The 18,801-nt window shown below is 38.5% G+C and overlaps 2 protein-coding genes across 2 annotated transcripts; both read left to right on the top strand.

The window, feature by feature from the left end:
• The first annotated feature begins 4,080 nt into the window (after window positions 1-4,080).
• On the top strand, window positions 4,081-6,828 carry LOC121962751 (C-X-C chemokine receptor type 2-like). Its single transcript, XM_042513038.1, has 2 exons — window positions 4,081-4,142; window positions 5,314-6,828. The coding sequence occupies exons 1-2, from the start codon at window positions 4,133-4,135 to the stop codon at window positions 6,372-6,374; spliced, it is 1,071 nt and encodes a 356-aa protein (XP_042368972.1). The 5' UTR covers window positions 4,081-4,132; the 3' UTR covers window positions 6,375-6,828.
• Window positions 6,829-7,768: 940 nt separating this feature from the next.
• Window positions 7,769-18,591, top strand: slc19a1 (solute carrier family 19 member 1). The gene is made up of 6 exons (XM_042513325.1): window positions 7,769-7,828; window positions 9,262-9,870; window positions 12,815-13,598; window positions 15,334-15,526; window positions 15,722-15,863; window positions 16,895-18,591. Exons 2-6 carry the CDS (start codon window positions 9,568-9,570, stop codon window positions 17,093-17,095), a joined length of 1,623 nt encoding a protein of 540 aa, XP_042369259.1. The 5' UTR covers window positions 7,769-7,828; window positions 9,262-9,567; the 3' UTR covers window positions 17,096-18,591.
• Window positions 18,592-18,801: the final 210 nt, after the last annotated feature.

Genomic DNA, 18,801 nt, shown 5'->3' with positions numbered 1-18,801 from the left:
AAAAAACCTAAGAATTGAATCCATTTTTGTACCCATACAATTTTTTTTAATTCATAGACAGGATTCTTGCAGATCTTTAAAAACTTTTAAAAGGTGTTGAATTAAATAATCGTAATATAAGGCCTTTAGAAGCATATATAATATAAAGCATTTAGAAGTCTTAAAATTGCTAAGTAAAACTGTCTGCAATCCTAAGTAATTAATCACAGTGTTAGGGGTTGACTGATATTGGTTTTTCAGGGCCAATACTGACGCCGATTATTAGTAGTTAATGAGACCGATAAACAATATTCAGAATTAATATGCATTTACAATAAAAATGAAAATCTTTGTGTCAACATTAAGAATTTTGAATGTCACAAACTCCAACACAGAACTTTGTTTAAATGCCTTTAGAAAATGTTTAATGAACCGAAACGTTTGACATCATATACAGCAAGTTCCTGTCAGCAACTTTTTTTTTATAAAGTTAGGTGATACAGATAATCAGCAAAATGTCAAATATTGGCTCCATAAAAGCAGTCAGGCTGATAACCTGTTGACTTTTGTTCTTTTTTTTTTTTTTATTAAGTTCTTGTTTTTGCAAAATAGGTCTTAAATTTAATTTAAAATGGCATTTTAAAAAGTCTTAACTTATCTGAAGCTGTAGGAACCCCTTTTAGAGGGGTCTGACCCCTCAGATGGGAACCACTGAACTCGACTATAACTGTATATAAAGTAACTACCTCCACCATGACCATCTGCAGTAATAAAATAATACTTGTATTTATGCTTTACTTCCCTGAGACACAGTGAAACATGCCGGCTGTTGTTAGTCAAACATTTCCAGAGAAGGTCACTTTATCTCATTTTCTCAAGAAGATTCATCCCTGCGCCAAGTTTCACTTTGTTTATCTCAAAGTGCAAAGTTCGGCATGTTGCTAAGGGGAAACTCAGGTGCTTAGCAGCTGTCACAACAAACGTGCCACGTGTCAACTGTCACGGTTAAATTCAGTTTAGTTGGATGGTTTCTCAGGAAAGTTTCATATAGTGTTCCAAGTTCCAAGTTAGTGTATTTGAGGTACGGTTTTTACTCTTTAACTTCCATTTCAGGATATTTGTACACTGTGCAAAACTTGATGTAATGTTTAGAAATCTAAAAAAAATATGTGCATTATGCTACAATGTTCAACTTAATATACACATAAGCAGAAATAAGAATGTGAAATATCATAAGAGATAGACGATATTAGAGAATTGTGAAGTATATTGTCTAAAAATGAAGAAAATATTGCACAGTTATATTCCAAATAATTATAGAAAACAAAGAGCTCAGAGCACATCAGTGTGGTGACAGCAGAATAAAAGGCAAACCTTTGTCAAACAAAGAAACTCATAAAATGTGCTATCTTATGGGAGACCGCATGGACACTGCCACACAACCAACATCAACTAAATTCCAGGCATAACTGATGTTTCAAAGGGATTACAGTCTTATCATTCACAGGAATCATCCCCAGTTTCCAGTGTAACTTTAGACATAAACATGTTGATGAAACGATGAATTTGTATGCGATGTTTAGAGCACTGACAGGATTGACGGACGGAAAGTTACCGGCTGAAGAGTAAACATTTCCTCTTCACTGGAACAAGATGAAACATAAAACATCCTGATGTCAATCAGGTATTTTCAGATGAGGGTTGTGGTATCTGTCTCAGCGACCCAAGAAGAGCCATGCCTATGCCAGGTTAAAGCCTATTCAGATTTAAAAAATATATTTTTATGCCTCTTTGTCAAAAGCTATGGCCAGAGGCATTATGTTTCCAGGTTGTCTGTCAGTCCGTGTGTCCCGTTCTCCTGAACATGATATCTGAAGAACACATTTAGGGAATTTCTTTAAATGAGGCACAAATATGCACTTGGACACGATGATCGATGAACTGATAAGAATTTGGTGGTCAAAGGTCACTGTGGGCTCAAAACACGTTTTGAGCCATAAGTCAAGAATTCATATCATAATTATGACAACAATGTCAAACAAATGTCTGAGAGGATATAATGATGAAGTGATGATGCATGTTTTGGGTTTTTTTGGGGAGGGGGCATGGTCATGGCTTGACTGACATATTGCTAAATTTATCTTCAAATACAATTGAACCTAACTAATAAATATTAAGTCAAACAATAGTTGAAACTGTGGAGCAAGACATACAAAAATGACAAGGCAGAGGGCAATACAATAAAAGATTAACATTATGTTGTTCCTTTACCCTCCTGTCCCTTTCTTAGTATTTCTCAGTCCTTAATAATTCCCTCTTTGCTCTCTTTGTGCAGCTACTCAGCGGGGCGAAGAAGACAAAGCTGGACGCAGATGTTGTGGAGATGGAGAGGGTGAGTTCAGTGCATGTGTCTGCTCAGCAGTAAACATGGTCTCATCATGGATGCATGGTGCTGAAGGTGATAGTGCTGTGTTTATTTCACAATGACATGGTAATGTTCTGCAAAAACACTTTCATGGTCATTACTCAGCGCCATAACTCAGACACAGAAGTTTGAAAAGTTGTGTGATTTAAGCAATGAAACCTGAATTCTTTGTTAAATTGATCTGAATAATATAAAAATTTACCCAAAAACAAAACAAACAGCAAAAATAATAAGTAGAGATGAAATATAAAAAAAAATTACTTTTGCTTATTGCCTTTTTCTGCCATTTTCCGTCATTTTTTTCCCGAGTTTATTTTCTTTCTGTTGACCCAAAAGGTGTTTTTCTCAGAAACTAAAAACAGGCCATTCTTGTTTGGGGACTTTCATTCTTCCTGATGGAAGCTGGAAACTTGACAATACTGTTCTTTAGTGATGTGGAGACATTATGTCTGTGTTACGTGAAGGCTGTGCGGACAACAGCAGTGATGCAACACGCTGCAATGTTGATAATTGTGCGTTGTGGCTCTTAGAACCTGAATGGAGTGATTTATGGAGGCAAAGGGGAGGTAGAGGAGGTACATTTGTGTCTGGATGCATATTTACTTTTGGATCAAGAGGAGGAGCGTGTGAGTGAGGCCATTTTATTAGCTTGGTCCCCCTGTCATTACTTACGGGTGGTTGAAAAATAAGTCTCAACATCATAAAGCGATATACCTGGTAACTGATTATTGGGACAGTGTGGGAACAGAACAGGGGAGTGGTACCGGACTTTTGCAATGACAGGAGTGAGAACTAATAATTTCATTTCCAGAAAGTGTCGCAGTGAAAAACCTTACCACACACCCTGGTTACCCAATGACATGCAACAGGGACACATTACATGTTTTCTGGGTTGAATGGTGAGTGAGAGCTAGTTGAACACAAAGTTTTACCTGTAACATTGACAGGCCAAAATGACTACAAAGACAAAAAACAACCACAAGGAGACAAGGAGACAGCCCAAACAACTACAGAAAGACAAAATCATTACAAAGAGACACAAAATTAACACGAAGAGATGAAAAACCACGAAATCTGTGTGTCTTGCTCCTGTGTAGGAGAGGTGTTTGGGCCCTTAGCATATCTGTGCCCAGGGGCCCATTGTCTCATAATCCACCGTTTTCCATTGTCATGGAAAACCTAAAAAAGTCAAAGAATTTCACAATTACATTTTCCAGGCCTGGAAAAGTCACTGAGTTCATTGAAATCATGGAACATTTTGTGAAAGTCATTAATGTTTGTAATGAAATTGTTGCAGTAATCTACTGTGGTTAACCATCCACATAATTTAGCTCTAATATGTGTTGATGTGTGATGTTTCGTTTGCCATCACAGAAGTTTCTCCATTTTCTCTGCCAGAAATAAAATCTTTTTGAATTTTTAGAATCATGAAAAAGTTTCATTTAAAGTTTTTGTAAGATGTTTTTGTAATCAGTGTTAGTAGGCTTAGCATGTATTTCTATGAGTCTATTTTAAAAAGAAGCCATCATTAATTATTGACACTGACTGTGATTTGGCAAAATGTCTTTCTGGTAGAAGTTGTCTTGCTGCAGTAACATTTGATGACGCGGGCGCGTTCAGTAACATATTGAGAAAGGGGACAGGATATTGGGTGAACCAAAAAAAACACGTCTCAAACTTAAAGAGATTATTAGCACAGACTCATTCGGGTGTCACACTGCTACAGACATGTCAGACGGTGAGTTAAGTTTATTCTTATAGGTGGAAACTATGAAAAAAATTGTGTATATTAGAGGGAGACTGTGTAACTTTTTTTAAATTAAAATTTAAAAGTCATTAACAGTAAAGTGCATTCAAGTTAATAAACTTGGGCGGGGGGGAGTTAATGCGATTGCCTTCATTGTGGCTAATGTTAGCAAACTACATGCAGTGCTCTCCTCTACTTGTGCTTCTGTTGTTCTACATTTCAATATTTAGGTGTCGCTTGTTTTTTTTTTTAACCAACTGCAAGGAAAATGCTGCCATTGTAGATTTCTGCATACCTTGGATTTGTTACAATTTGTAGGTTTAGGTACAAAAACCTCCCGGTTATGCCGATAATGTTTGGGCACAATCACGGCTGGAAACGCAGCAAAGTCTCAGTAAAATGCAGCTGCTTTCAGTGGCACTACCCAAGCAGGAAGCGGCCTTGATAAAAAAACAACCTATTTCCTCGGCACTATCCTCGCAGGACACACTGCGCTATCTCAGTTTAAAAGAAAAAAATCTGATCTTGGCACCGTCTCGGTGGAAGGAGCAGAGATATCTTGGTAAAAAATAACTCTTTGTGTGACACTATCCCGGCAGAAAACATAGAATGTCTCTGTAAAAAAAAACTGCTTTTCTTGGCACAATCACGATTAAAAACACAGCGACGTCCCAATAAAAAACAAAAGCTTTTCGTAGCACTTTTCTGGCTGGAGGAACAGCGATGTCACACAGTAATGTGTGCTTGGTTAAAAAAAACAACAACCCAACAATAAAACAAGCCCATGTTTGTTTTGTGGCTGATTCGCTGAAGTACAATTGGTTTTGTTGGTCTTAAACAGTCTCGCCTAGGTGTTATGCCACCCACCATCCCTTCCATCTCCAGATGACAAGGCCATTTGGAAATGACCTTGTCATCTGGAGGTCAAAGAAATGTACAATGCAAAAAAGTAATACCATGCATCCTCCTGCAGTCGTTTCTCCTGTTTTTTAAGTCCAATTTGGTTCAGTGCTTGAAATTTGTAATGTCAACAGAGGAGGTAGAAAATAGAGGGTTTCAAAATGTGATTTCTTTAAGCAGCTTCAGTAATCTTAAACATAAGTAAAGTGAAGTATTTTTTCATAATCTAATAATGTACTGATATTGTTTTTTCCATCCATAGTCAAGTCAATCATCTTTGAGTATGATTACAATGATACCGGCCACGACAATTACACACCCTACGTTGTGGATCCAAAGACGTTACCATGTGAGATTAAACCACTGGCTCCTGCAGCGGCTGTGGCGCTGTGTCTCATCCTGATAGCCATCTTTTTCCTGGCGATATCGGGGAACCTGTTAGTGGGGTGGGTGATCAGCACCAGCAGACAGACTCTGACTCCGTCCGACGTGTACTTGTTTCACCTGACCATCGCAGACGGTCTGATGGCCCTTACGCTCCCTTTCTGGGCCGTCGCTCTGATCAATGGATGGATCTTTGGAGACTTTATGTGCAAAGTCCTTAGCCTCGTCACTGATGCAAACTTCTACACCAGCATCCTCTTCTTGGCCTGCATTAGCGTTGATCGTTACCTCGTCATCGTGCGCGCCAGCGAGAGTCTCAGGAGTCGTCAGAGGATGTGCAGCCGGCTCCTGTGTGCAGCAGTGTGGGCCTTCGGTTCGGCCCTCGCTCTGCCCGCGCTTTTCAACGACGCCTTCAAGCTGGACTCCGACAGCGAGAGGATGGTTTGCTCTGAGCACTTTGACATCGGCAGCGCCACCTCATGGAGGAGGGCCACTCGTGGGTTTCATCACATTTTTGGCTTCTTGCTCCCTTTGATCATCATGGTCACCTGCTACAGCATCACCATCGCAAGGCTTCTGCGCACACGAGGTTTCCAGAAGCACCGCGCCATGAAGGTGATCATTGCTGTGGTGATTGCGTTTCTGCTGTGCTGGGCGCCGTACCACATAACCATGATAGTGGACACGCTCCTGAGGGCCGATCTCATAACGTTCGACTGCGCTTTCAGGAGAGCGTTGACCCTGGCGTTGGTTATAACCCACAACCTCGCTCTGTTCCACAGCTGCATCAACCCCGTCCTCTACGCCTTCGTGGGAGAGAAATTCAGGAATAATATGACGCGGCTTCTTCAGAGGAAGGCCCGGCAGGAGAGGATGTCAGGGTCAAAGTTCAGCAGGTCGACGTCTCAGACCTCAGAAGGCAGCGGAGCTGTTCTCTGAAGTCTTAGTGGACTTTAAAAATTACGTTTATCATCATGTGTTTTCCCTTTTTTGTGAGAGAGGAAGTTACACACATTTAGTGTCACTCATTGTCTACTTTTGATGTGTGGTGCACTGCTGCCACCTTTTGAGTGTACTGTTGTCCGCTAGAAAAACCTTTCAGCCTCAGAGATGATCAAGTCCATGTTCCTTTTTCTTATCAATTTCCATTTTCCGTGCTTGAGAGTGGACCATTCTTTGGATTTTCTTTTCAGTATTTTTAACCAAAGAATCTTGGAGAGATTCAATCCTTCGCTTTCGCATTTTTTTAAATCATCTTGCTCATGTTTTGTGTAGTAATTTATATATGCTATAAAATGTGTATAAACTGTAAATCCCACAGTGTTGTTTTAGTAAAAGTCCAGAAATGTTTGAAATGATATTCTCAATTCATTATTACAAATAAAAGGCTTTGCAATCATCCCTGCAGTGTCTGATTTAATCTAATGTACTACTGTAATATTGAATTTAATGTACTTACAAAAATAAGAGATACAATATCGTGAAATTAACCCTTAAAGCCTGGATCGACATCACTCTTCTTGCTCTGTGTTCAGACACCTTTCACAAGTATTTAAACCTTTAAAACCTGGGCAAATTAATTTGATGTCCTTTTCAGAAACATTGGAGGAAAAAGGCAGTGAGCAACATGCCAAGAAATGTCCCGTAAATTGCAAGATTTTGTATATTTAGATTTTTTTAAAAAGCTATGTAAAAATGTTCAGAAAACTGTTTTAATAATTATCATAATTACATATTTCAAATTAGTTTTAAAAATCATTGGTATTTTAAGCACGTTTTCAGGGCATTCACCTTTTTTTGTTTTTTATGCTAATTTTTAGGTATTTTTTGTTACTTTTTCTAAATTCTTGCCATTTTCTTGCAAAGGTTTGGGTAATTACTCTTTAGTTGGTCATTGCCTTCTTCCTGTGTTTTTGAGAGAAATCAAGCCGATTTGCTCAGGCTTTAAATATATTTTGATTTTCGGGTGAACTGTCCCTTTCCTATTTTTTGTGATGCATTTATTGTCATGATACAACTGCGTATTAATTTTCTTATTATGGCTCTCAGAATTATTGTTAAAAATTATTTGTATTTGCAGGTGTACCATTGTTTGTCCAGCAGATGGCGAACAAATCCTTTGCAAAAATAATCATTAAAAAAGTTAAATGTAAATTTTAGTATTTTTATTGTCTTTAGCTGTTGTCATCGCAAATATTATTATGCATTTAAAAACACCTACAAGATACTGAGTTTGTTTAACTTCCAGTTGTTAAGTTAAATGAAGTTATGACCGACGTTGACGCGGCAGTAAAACTTCAGAACTACGTTTCCCAGAAGTCAGCGCGATGGTTCTCAGTCAGGAGGATAGTAGGGAGCCTCTTAGCGCAGCAGCTTCAGATGGAGCACACGAGGTATGTCACGGTTACTCAATCTCATAAATTTAAATTATAAACAGCTAAGTAGAGCTTTATAATAGAAAGCTAGCCTGCTGCTGTGTACATTGACTGCCAGTTACTTGCTTTAAATGTTTTTATTCGTTCCGACAAAAGCTAATTTACAAGAGCGCATTGTTTATATACCTATAATAACACACGTTATTGTTAGCCAGCCCGTTAGCTAGCTATAACTTCGTACCTGTATTATGAATTGTGTTTTTACGTGCTTTCACGCACGTCTGAGTCGTTGTTACACACAGACAACCCAACCACAATCAGGTTTAGCACATTGGCGGCTAACAGTCAGTGAGGCTTTGGCATGCTAACACTCAGTTACCCAATGAATGGCTTGTGTAACTTGTTTGCATTGGACCTAAAATTCTTAACACGTAACTGAGACCATATAATTAATTCATCACAAGCCCACTGTGTTTCACTTCCACACGATCCACTGCTTTGACAGATAATATGCATTATGAGTATTGGAAATTAAAGTAAAAAAACAACAACAAAAAAACCTTGTCTAATCTATTAGATTAAGTCACTTGTTTGCCTGTTTTTGTACTGCTTGATGAATAGTTTTGGGTTTTGGGTTGCTGGCTAAATTAAAAACTGGTAGGGGACATCAATTTAGTTTCTGGAAACCAGTAATGGGTATTTTTTCACTATTTCTCATTTTTTATACACTGAAACAGTTAAATTAAAGGGGAATTGTAATTAATAAGTTAGTTAATTATAACTCTATTTAAATGAAAGGGACAGTCAACCCCCAAATCCAAAATACATATTTTTCTCTTACCTGTATTGCTGTTCATCAGGTTGTTTATGTGTTAGTTGCAGAGTGCTGAAGTTGTCTGCCATCTCTCCAATGTAATGGAAATGGATGGCACTCGGCTTGTGATGCTCAAAGTGCCAAAAAAGATACATTTGAAAATCTCGACAGCAATGTCTCTCTCCAGAAATCAAGTCCCAGTTACTCAAGATAATCCACAGACCTTGTTGGAAAAGGTTCATGTAGAGATGTAGAGCTGCTATGAAGTCCCTTCTTTGCCATTTTTACACAGAACTAAACAACGGCACTATTTTATTTTTAAATTTTAAAATTTTAAATTTATTTATTCATCTATTTTTGGGGTGCCGTCTAGTTCTGTAATATTGGAGAGAGGGCAGACATCTCCATGGTGGATATCTCCAACACACGGCAACTCGCACCAAAACAATTAAGATATATTAATAACACTACATGTAAGAGAAAAATGTGTATTTTTTATTTTTTGGTGTAAACTGTCCCTTTAAAAGCAGCATGTTTTGGTCTGCCGCAGTGTGAAACACAGACTCGCTCTATAGTCAGCTGTCTGCACAGTGTCAAAACAGTCCGACACTAACTGACGACATTGTTATCTTTTCAGGTTAACAATGACACCAGACCCAGCTGCTGGATAGCTCGCTGTCAGAAAATGTCACGGCGTGGAATGGAGCAAAGGTCAACGTTTTCTCTTACATGGGAATGGCAGCATGTAGCATTTTAACCACTTTGTCACCACCCTGTTAAATGTTTCATTTGCACCATTTTGTTATTCTCTTGCACGCAGACAGTTTGGTTTTCAGCATTTGTTTCCTAATTTGAAGTAGGAAGATTTTCAACGTCAAAACAAATTCCCACATGGTGATTTGACACAGCAGAAAAAGTTTCACAGAGCGGCCCAGCTGACACAATGGTCGCAAATGACACGGCAGGAAGTGGGGACAGATCTGAAGGGGAGAAAGAGATGGACGTGAAGGCGCTCGCATCTGAAGACGGCGGCGTGCATGAAGATGGAGACATAGAGATGGCTGTGTCTGCCTCTGAGGGCCCGTCTCCTTCTGAGGATCCCTCAGATGAAGCCAAGAATCCCAGAAAGTGGAAGTGGGCGGTCATATTTTTGTGTTTCTACGGCTTCATGTCATCGATAAAGCCCGGGGAGCCCTTCATTACACCGTATCTGCTCAGCACCGAGAAGAACTTCACCAGGAAACAGGTCAGTGGTGTCCTCAGGCTGAAATGTGTTGTGTTCATGTATTTGTCTCTCTGCAGTGAAGGTAAACATCAGCAGTCATTGTTTTGCAGAGATAAACCTCATAAACAAGAGAGTGTCCAGAAAGTCCAAAATTAACCTGTTTGACTCTTTCATAAGTTTTCTACATGCAGTCAAGCACTCATTACACAGCAGCATTAATGAATGCCCTGAGGGGAGTCTGCTGATCCATCTTACTGTGGTCAAAGTTCACATTCCTATAAAGTGGGTCATTGAGTTTGAGAGGTTTGTGTAAAGTTAACCAGCGAGGAACGACTGAAATCATCAGTGGGCTGTGATTAGTAGATTTTTTTCTTTTAGTTAATTTTTTTTCTTCGAATTTGACCATAAGTTGTATTGAATATACCTAACTTAAAAAATTAAAAAATGTAGAATAAAAAAATGATAGAGCGAGTTCATTCTTGACCTTGAAAACAGAAGTTTACAAGCTTTTCAAGGACAAGAATGAACTGGCCAACAGAGATCTGATAAGGAAGATCACTGTGAACACTAATATAACTTGTATTACCACAATCTTAGAATGATGGTGATGCTTTTAAAGGGAGCAACACTGCAAACACCTCCAATAGAGATAAAATAAATATAATAATTAAAATATAATCGATGTTTATATTACAACTTAGTAAAATTTCGGAATAATTTAATATTTTTTCTGCGACCATTGCAGCAGTGTGGGACAGATGGATGAACACAGAAAAAACAACAACAAAAAATATATATATGTAAAAAACGTGCATGCACAATCGACAACACAAACATGCACAATCGACAACACTTCCCATTCAAGAGTTTTCAAGAGAAAACCAATAACAATATCAACATTGGCGTAATTTACATTCCCTTTTCTCATTTTTGTCCCTCTCAGAAAATATTTATGTACATCTTTTTAAACTGTCTGATATTTTTGACTTTGATTTATTCCTCCAGTCCAATCCACAAAATCACCCCACAATATTGGCGCAAACATAAAGTTGTTGTTTAGCCCCTTTTCTGTCCAAGGACATCTTTTGTATTGTGCCAGGAAGTAAACTATCTCTTGCTTTTCCATGATTTGTAAAGTCTTAAATCCCACCAGATCCCTAAATTTTAATGCATGTTAAATTAGTTTACAAAACCAAACTGTTGGTGTGTTTCCAATAACCTCACGGCTCTTTTTGGTTGTGTGCACATTGACTGTAGTGTGCTTTTGCGGGTGTTGCCCCTTACTTCTGCACAGTAATTCAGATAAGACAAGCAAGCTTTATGATTCTGAGTTGTTTTCTGTTTTTCTCAGAAAAACAACATCATACCAAGAGTTGCTGTCAAAGCTTCAAAGAGGAAAAATGTTGTGTCAGACTAGTTTGATCAGAACGGCAGTTGTGCAGCTGAGTCACCTCTTGCAGATGGATTTTTTGAGTCGCACACATTTCACATTTCAGTTTATATGTAAAACAGTATCACTGCTATGTCTTACAGAGTCCTGTATTTATTAGATCCCAGGGAGTAAGCTGCCCCAGATTTAAGTTATCAGCTGTAATTACATGTGTAGCCCAGCTTTGTTGTGGCTCTAAAGCTGGTAAAACCACAGTCAGACAGTCTGTGTCTGCCAGAGAGATTTTGCACTTGTTCACTTGAACCGGTTTCACTGTTGCGTTGGCCAACACTGATGTTAACTTCTCATGTGTATTTCCTAATTATTGTTGCTTATTGTTAAAACTAACAAAAGCATTATTAGGATTTTTGTTTGACGTGTAAATATGTGTAAACAGGTGTAAACATGTTCAAATGTAGTGCAGAACTAATACTTACAGTATATTATATTTCATCAAGTTTGTTGGGACTGTAACTATCATTTTCATTAGCCATGAATGTGCACATTATTTCCTTTAGTCATCGGTCAATCATTTAGTCTGTAAAATGTCAGAGCCCTGTCACGTTTTCAAATGTCAAAACAATGAAAAATCCCCAAATATTTGATTTCACAGGTATATAAATTAGTGTAAAAGCAGGAACTCTTGATTTGATTCGCGTTCACTTTATTATTAGAAAGAAATCTGAAATTTTTATTGTCTCCCAGGATGTCCGTTATTTTCACATTAATACACGTAATCTAAATAGTTGAAAACTGCCTTTTTGGGCATTTTGCCTAAATTCAGTGACTATTATGACTGGTGATTAACTGATTATTCAAAAAGATGATTTTTTCTGTGACGACTGACAAATTGATTTCTCATCTCATTGTTACAGCTCTAAACATGAGGAGATTTTTACCTGGGATTTAGCATATGTTTGCAATATCATGCCTGTATACCTGTATACCTGTATTTGTATCAAAATTTTAAAAAAAGTTTGTAAAAATATTGTGATTTATTCCAGTCACGAAGCCCAGCCTTATAGTCTGATGTATAACTCAGGATTGCTGGTTACGTTGACATTTATTTATTCCTTTATTTGAATGAGATTATCTTTGGGTCATTTACTGTTGGATGGACAAAACAAGCATATGGAAATGTAACTTCAGACTCTGGGAAATTGTAATGGATTTTTTCCAACTTATTTTGTTTATTTTTTTTAAATACAGGCCAATGACTAATATGCAGATTAATTGAAAATGAAAACAGTTCTTAGTTGCAGCCCTGCCCTTTTAAAAGGTGTAAACAAAAATATAAAGACCTAATATTAGTCTGGAGTAAATGTATTTGTAATGCTTATATTACTAATATTATTATATATTACTTAATAGAAAGATGTGGTCATAATACTGCAAGAAAGTTTCTTGTAAGTAGATAAACTTAATCGTAAATTATAGTTGGAGAATTAAATGCCAGCAGAGAAATTTAGTGTGAGCTAAAACAAGAGCTTTCATCTGCTCCACTGATTTCTTAATTGACTTTATTTTGATTTGCAGGTGACCAATGAGATCACTCCTGTGTTGACGTACTCCTACATGGCCGTGCTGGTTCCGGCCTTCCTGCTGACAGATCTTTTGCGCTACAAGCCGGTCCTGATCATCCAGGGCGTCAGCCAGGTGGTCATCTGGCTCATCCTGCTGCTGGGCACCACCCTCCTCGAGATGCAGTTCATGGAGTTTTTCTACGGCATCACCATGGCGTGCCGCGTGGCCTACTCCTCCTACATCTTCTCCCTGGTCACCCCATCCCTCTACCAACGCGTGGCCGGATACTCACGCTCCTCAGTCCTCCTGGGGGTGTTCACCAGCTCGGTTCTGGGCCAGCTTTGCATTTCCTGGATCAAAGTCAGCTTCTACACCCTCTGCGCGATATCTTTGGGTTTCGTCAGCTTTGGTTTGACTCTGGCGCTGTGCCTCCCTTGGCCGAAACGCTCCTTATTTTTCAACCGGACGCGGAATCAGGAGCAAAAAGACGTGGCAGCAGCAGCCACCAAAGCAGAACTGGACCAAATAAACCCGAAAGAGGACGCCTCGTCCCCGGCAGCGCCCTGGTGCTCTTCATCACGCTGGAGAAACTCTATCTTTGTGCAGATGCTGCTGGAGGTGGGGAATGTAGTGAGGAGGCCCAACCTGAGGCTCTGGTCCCTGTGGTGGGTGTTCAACTCCACAGGGTACTACCTGGTGCTGTTCTACGTGCACATCCTGTGGAACAAAGTCTACCCGGCAACTGAGAGCAAGAACGTTTACAACGGGGCGGTGGAGGCTGCTTCTACCCTGCTGAGTGAGACATTTCTGCAGCTACAGTACTTTTATAGGAAGATCTGTTTCTCATACAGCAGTTAGGATTCAGTTTCACGGTCCTTGCTGCTTTTATTCACATCGGCATTCAACTGCAGCTTGCAATCTAAATTTAGATCCAAATAATGAGGACAACTCCTCTGCGCCCAACAAAACAACAAAAGCTCTTCAGTAGAGGTCAGAAGGAAGGGTTTTTTATATTCTTGCTTAAGTCGCTCTCAAAAATATTTCTTAATAGAGTGTTCTCTGCAAAGATGAGAAAAAATGTTTGTTGCCTTAAATACTGAAATTTAAAGGAATAAATAGCATTGATCGAAGAGTTGAAGCAGATTAAATAGATTTGTTAAATGGCACAAGCACCTTAGGGATGGTTGTGACATAAAACACAGTGGCTGTACTGGTGAATCCCTTGAATTTAAATTAATATGTTGCTGTTTATAAGTGTTCAAAACACCAAACAGATTTTTAGTTCTGATATAAATACGGCCATCAAAGAATAATGACAGTGAAAATCCTGTTTCTGAAATTGGTTCAGTATGAGAGAGAGCGCTGCAGCCGGCAGCAACAAAACAGACTGCAGTATAACGGCTCCATGCAATTATGCAACATTAATTTACTTTCATTAAAAGTGTTTGTTTTTGCGACTGGCAGATTGTTATTCTAATGACTGACAACCCCTGATCCCTACAGAGATAGACCTTTTTGTTAAAAATGTGTTTAACCAGAAACAGCTCACCAGACCATTCAAATAAAAGTCATTTTGTGGTGGATAGAGACAGCATGTGTTGAACATCTGAACAGGTGAATTAAGGATTTATTTTAACCAGCCCAGAGGTGGTGATTGTCGGAGCAGTGGGAAGACAAACCAAAGACTTTTTTTGTGAGCTGTATTTTGCTTCTGTAGACTTTGAATGAAGTGTGCTTTAGGATGATAAAATGACTGTTTATATAAATGGAGTCTGGTGGGTTTAGTGATAGCGATTTGGGGGCCGTTTCTGGTTTAACCAGAAGAGATATTTTTACTCTGTAAGTAAAAGGTCTATCTTTGTAGGGATCCTTTCCATAATGTTGTCAGATGCCTGTCAGTGGCAAAAACATGGACTCTTAGTGGACGGACATTAGTGGGCGGACATTAGTGGGCGGACATTAGTGGACGGACATTAATGGACGGACATTAGTGGACGGACATTAGTGGCACAAACTTGCCTTGAATGGTAGAAAATAGAGTCAAGGTAAAACTAAAACTGACCTTAATCTTGAATTAGATGCGGACTTCTGTTGTGTGTTTTAAGACTGGGTAATTGATCTTCTACCTTCATTCTGATAAGTGATTACATCAGGTTTAGTCATCAGTAATTGCCCTTTAATCAGCAGCAAAGCACAAAGACAGCAGTTTGTGTAAATACCCCTGACATCATGTGCAAGCAGTAAAAGTTATGTAATAAAACATAATACAGTAGTAAGCAAATTACCCTTCTTGAGGTCATGTCAGTTAGTGAATGCATTGACTTGTCTAGAATATAACATAAAAACTATTTTCTAAAATGATAATTTTTTTTTATACTGAGAGTAATAGGTTCATATAAAAAAGGTTGCACAAGTCTTTTCCACCACGAGAAAGATTAAAGATAAGAGAGGAGTGAAGTGTCTCGTTGTATACGCTGCATGTGTATACCGACCCAGATGTTTGGAGTTTTGATGGGTGTGTGTTTCTGCAGGTGCGCTGACTGCCTTCAGTGCTGGCTATGTGAAAATCCGTTGGAACGTCTGGTCTGAGCTGGTCATCGGGTTCATCACAGCACTGCAGGCAGGTCTGCTGCTCCTCATGGGCACCACAGACAACATTTGGGTGTGCTACATAGCCTACGTCCTCTTCAGAGGCTTCTACCAGTTTCTGGTGCCTATTGCCACGTGAGTGCCAAATAAAATGTATAATTTACTGTCTAAATATGAAACGTAACGCGCCTGTTATCTTGAGTTGAGGTGTGGTGCATCAGGAAGTTATGTCCTCTCTGAAAAGTTTAAACATCATCAAAAATCTATTTATTGCAATGACTTTTTGACTGCAACAAACAAATTTTTTACATCATTTTATCCTCTCCGTAGTTTCCAGATAGCCTCGTCACTCACCAAGGAGCTCTGTGCCTTAGTGTTTGGCATCAACACCTTTTTGGGGACCATCCTGAAGAGCATCATAAACCTGATATTTTCTGATAAGAGAGGCCTGGCGCTGGATGTGCACTCGCAGGTAAAACAATCATTTAATACCTGAAAATAATAATAATACGCTTTATTCGTATAGCACCTTTCAGGTGCAGCCCAATATGCATTACAAGTGCTTCACATCAGAAACGCATCAAAGACAAAAAGACATAATGAAACCTGCATGTAAAAATAAAATAAAATCAGAACAGAATATATAGAATGCATCTTCAAATGGATAAAATCCACTTGATAATTCAAGTAAAAGTAAGATAAAATAAGGACAAAAATTTACTGCGCAGAGTGCATCACATAAAATGGAAAATAAAATAAATAAAATATAACCCACTGACATTATTGATAAAATAAGCATAAAAGTAGAGTATATAAAATGCATAAAATCAAGGGGGAAAAGAAAAGGTAACTTCAGTGTATTTTTCTTTTTCCCATGTTTTTGTGTCTACGTGACTGATGGGAACAAGAACGTTTTAAATTGTTCCAGCATTGAGTGAGAGCACTGCAGCATCCACATTTTTTTCAAATTTTTACAATTTTCATAAGCAGGATGAAAATACAGAGTGAAATGAAAGCAGACTTTCTGACTTGTCAAACACAGGAGAGTAACAAAAAGGCTAAAGTCTTGCTAGCTATTTTTAGCAGTTAAGTTTTTCTTCCTCAGCAGTGGGACGTTACAGGAAAAGTTTGCAAATGGCCATCTTGGCGTGTCTAATTCAAAGCATAGTAATGGAAGTAACACACCAAGGAAATTATTATCAACTCAATAATTTTAGGCAACTTCGGTGCCGTTTTTACCTTTTATATGAGCTTCTAAAAGGTGGCAAAGACAAACATTTAAACAGGTGTATAGAAACAGGATGTAGGCCTCTTGTTTTAAAATAATAAGGAACATCCTCAGTGTTTATTGATGTTAAGCTTCTGACAATATTTTATAAGACTCGTGACAAATTTAGGCTTGTCGGGTGCCGATGAGATTCATGTTGATGTCAGTAAAGTAAAATATTTTATGACTGAATTATCTGTAATTTTTAACATTTCTCTTTTTTTTCCTCCTTCCAGTTCCTGGTGTACTTTATTTACTTCACCATTCTGACTGTCGTCTACTTTATCTGTGCGGCTGTGGTCCTCATCCGTCACTTTAGAAACCAGCCCAGAGGAGGAGGCGGGGCCGACGAGCAGACGGCGCCCACAGAGCTCAGCCCTGTGGCGGCAAATTCGGAGGCAGAACCTTTGTCGAACGGCAAAAGTGCCAAAGCATAATAACAAGAAACATGCCTCGCCTTAAAAGTGTTTGCTGCCAGTATCTTATCCACAGCTCAGTTTTTGCTAAAAGCTCTTCGGCGGGAACCGTCATTTTAACCCACCGATGGCGACTGAGTGGTTTCAGTGTTAGCTGCTGAGCTTCAGTCATAGAAGTGCCTCTTCTGCTGCCGAAAGCTCTGGCACGACACCAGTCTGACGGGTGGCTGGTGTCCGACAGCTTACGAGAGTTTTCTATTAAATTTTGATCATCAGAGTTGCAGCAACAGAAAGATTTTTCTTTTTTTTTATTTAATACAAGGCACTAAGTGGTACTGTGCTTGTATACTGAGACAAATCATTTTAAAGGGATAGTTGGGATTTTTTTATGTGGGGTTATACGAGCTATTTATCTATCGTCAGTGTGTTACATGCAGCAGATGGCGTCAGCACAGCCCCAGTTTGGAGAAGCAGGCCGGAGGACACAGAAGCTAAGCGATGTAATGTTGTGGATAGAGGCAGCGACAAAAATGTATTTTAGCCTTGAAAACAATTTCAGTGTAAACGTGTGCCATATTTTGAGTATTTGAACGGCTTTATATTGCCGTTAAACAGCCCCTTCTGAGAGGAAACTATAGTCATCATATTGCTATCTAATAACCTCCAGACCCCACTGAGAAAAACAGTAATTTAAGCTCGCAGAACAAGACAGCTGCAAAACTACAGCTGCCTCAATCTGTTCGTTAGTTTGTATTATGGTGTGACTTTGGTGAATCCAAATTAATTCTTAAAAACACTGAAGTCACACATTAGCACAAAAACCTAACCAATCAAGGCAGCCTTAGACCAGCAGCTCCTGTGTTCTGCAGGCTTATATTACTATTTTTCTCCATGGAGTCTGGTGGCTTTAACAAGATCCTTTTTTTTTAAAGTTGCATTTTCATTGTATAAAGTACCATTTTTTGTCACCCCTCTGCTTACAGTACCTTAGCATAAGTTCCCAATACAACCTCACTTTTTAAAAAAGAAATAAATCCCAAACTATCCCTTTAATCTCATGGAAAGGGACCATTAATGTAATGGCCAGAGTTTATTTTTTTTGTTGTAACGTGCTGAACTGTCTCAGTGACAGTGATGCACCCTTCAAACAAAGCTCATCGATTACTGTGTGATCACTGAGGATTTAAAAATTTTCAGGATTGACAGACATTTTTATATTTTTCGGTCACACTCCTATTGTTATGTTACACTACAATTATTATCTTTTTGTGCCATTTGAATTGAATTGAACCAAATCAGTATAATTGCTTTTTAAAAAAAATACCGTTCTCCTTTCTGTATTGATAATCAAATTCACATCACGTTGTTATAATCAGATTATGAAGGTTGTCAGATCATATCAGTTTACTTGAAGCTGCAAACTGCGAATTTTTGCAGTTATACAATGTGATTTTAATTTTTTTTTACGATGTTATAGTTGCTGTAATTCTCTTAAACTCGCTCTTTTTGATTTAGTAGCTGTGGCATCAGAATATTTTGGATTATTATTTGATACATATAAAGAGCTGCAGAATATGCTGCTTTGGATTAAACACATTAAAGTATTTTACACATATTCAGGCTCATTTGACAGTTAGGTAAAAATACATCACTGAATTTGGTTTATTAACCGTGATATTTATTTTAATGTTATATCACAAACAGCAGGAAGCACTCGTCTTCCCCCT

Source organism: Plectropomus leopardus, chromosome 24 (assembly GCF_008729295.1).
Source record: "Plectropomus leopardus isolate mb chromosome 24, YSFRI_Pleo_2.0, whole genome shotgun sequence".
In the NCBI taxonomy this organism is placed as follows: Eukaryota; Metazoa; Chordata; class Actinopteri; order Perciformes; family Serranidae; genus Plectropomus; species Plectropomus leopardus.
Note: the sequence above shows the minus strand (reverse complement) of the source record. Positions and strands in the feature narration are given on the sequence as shown.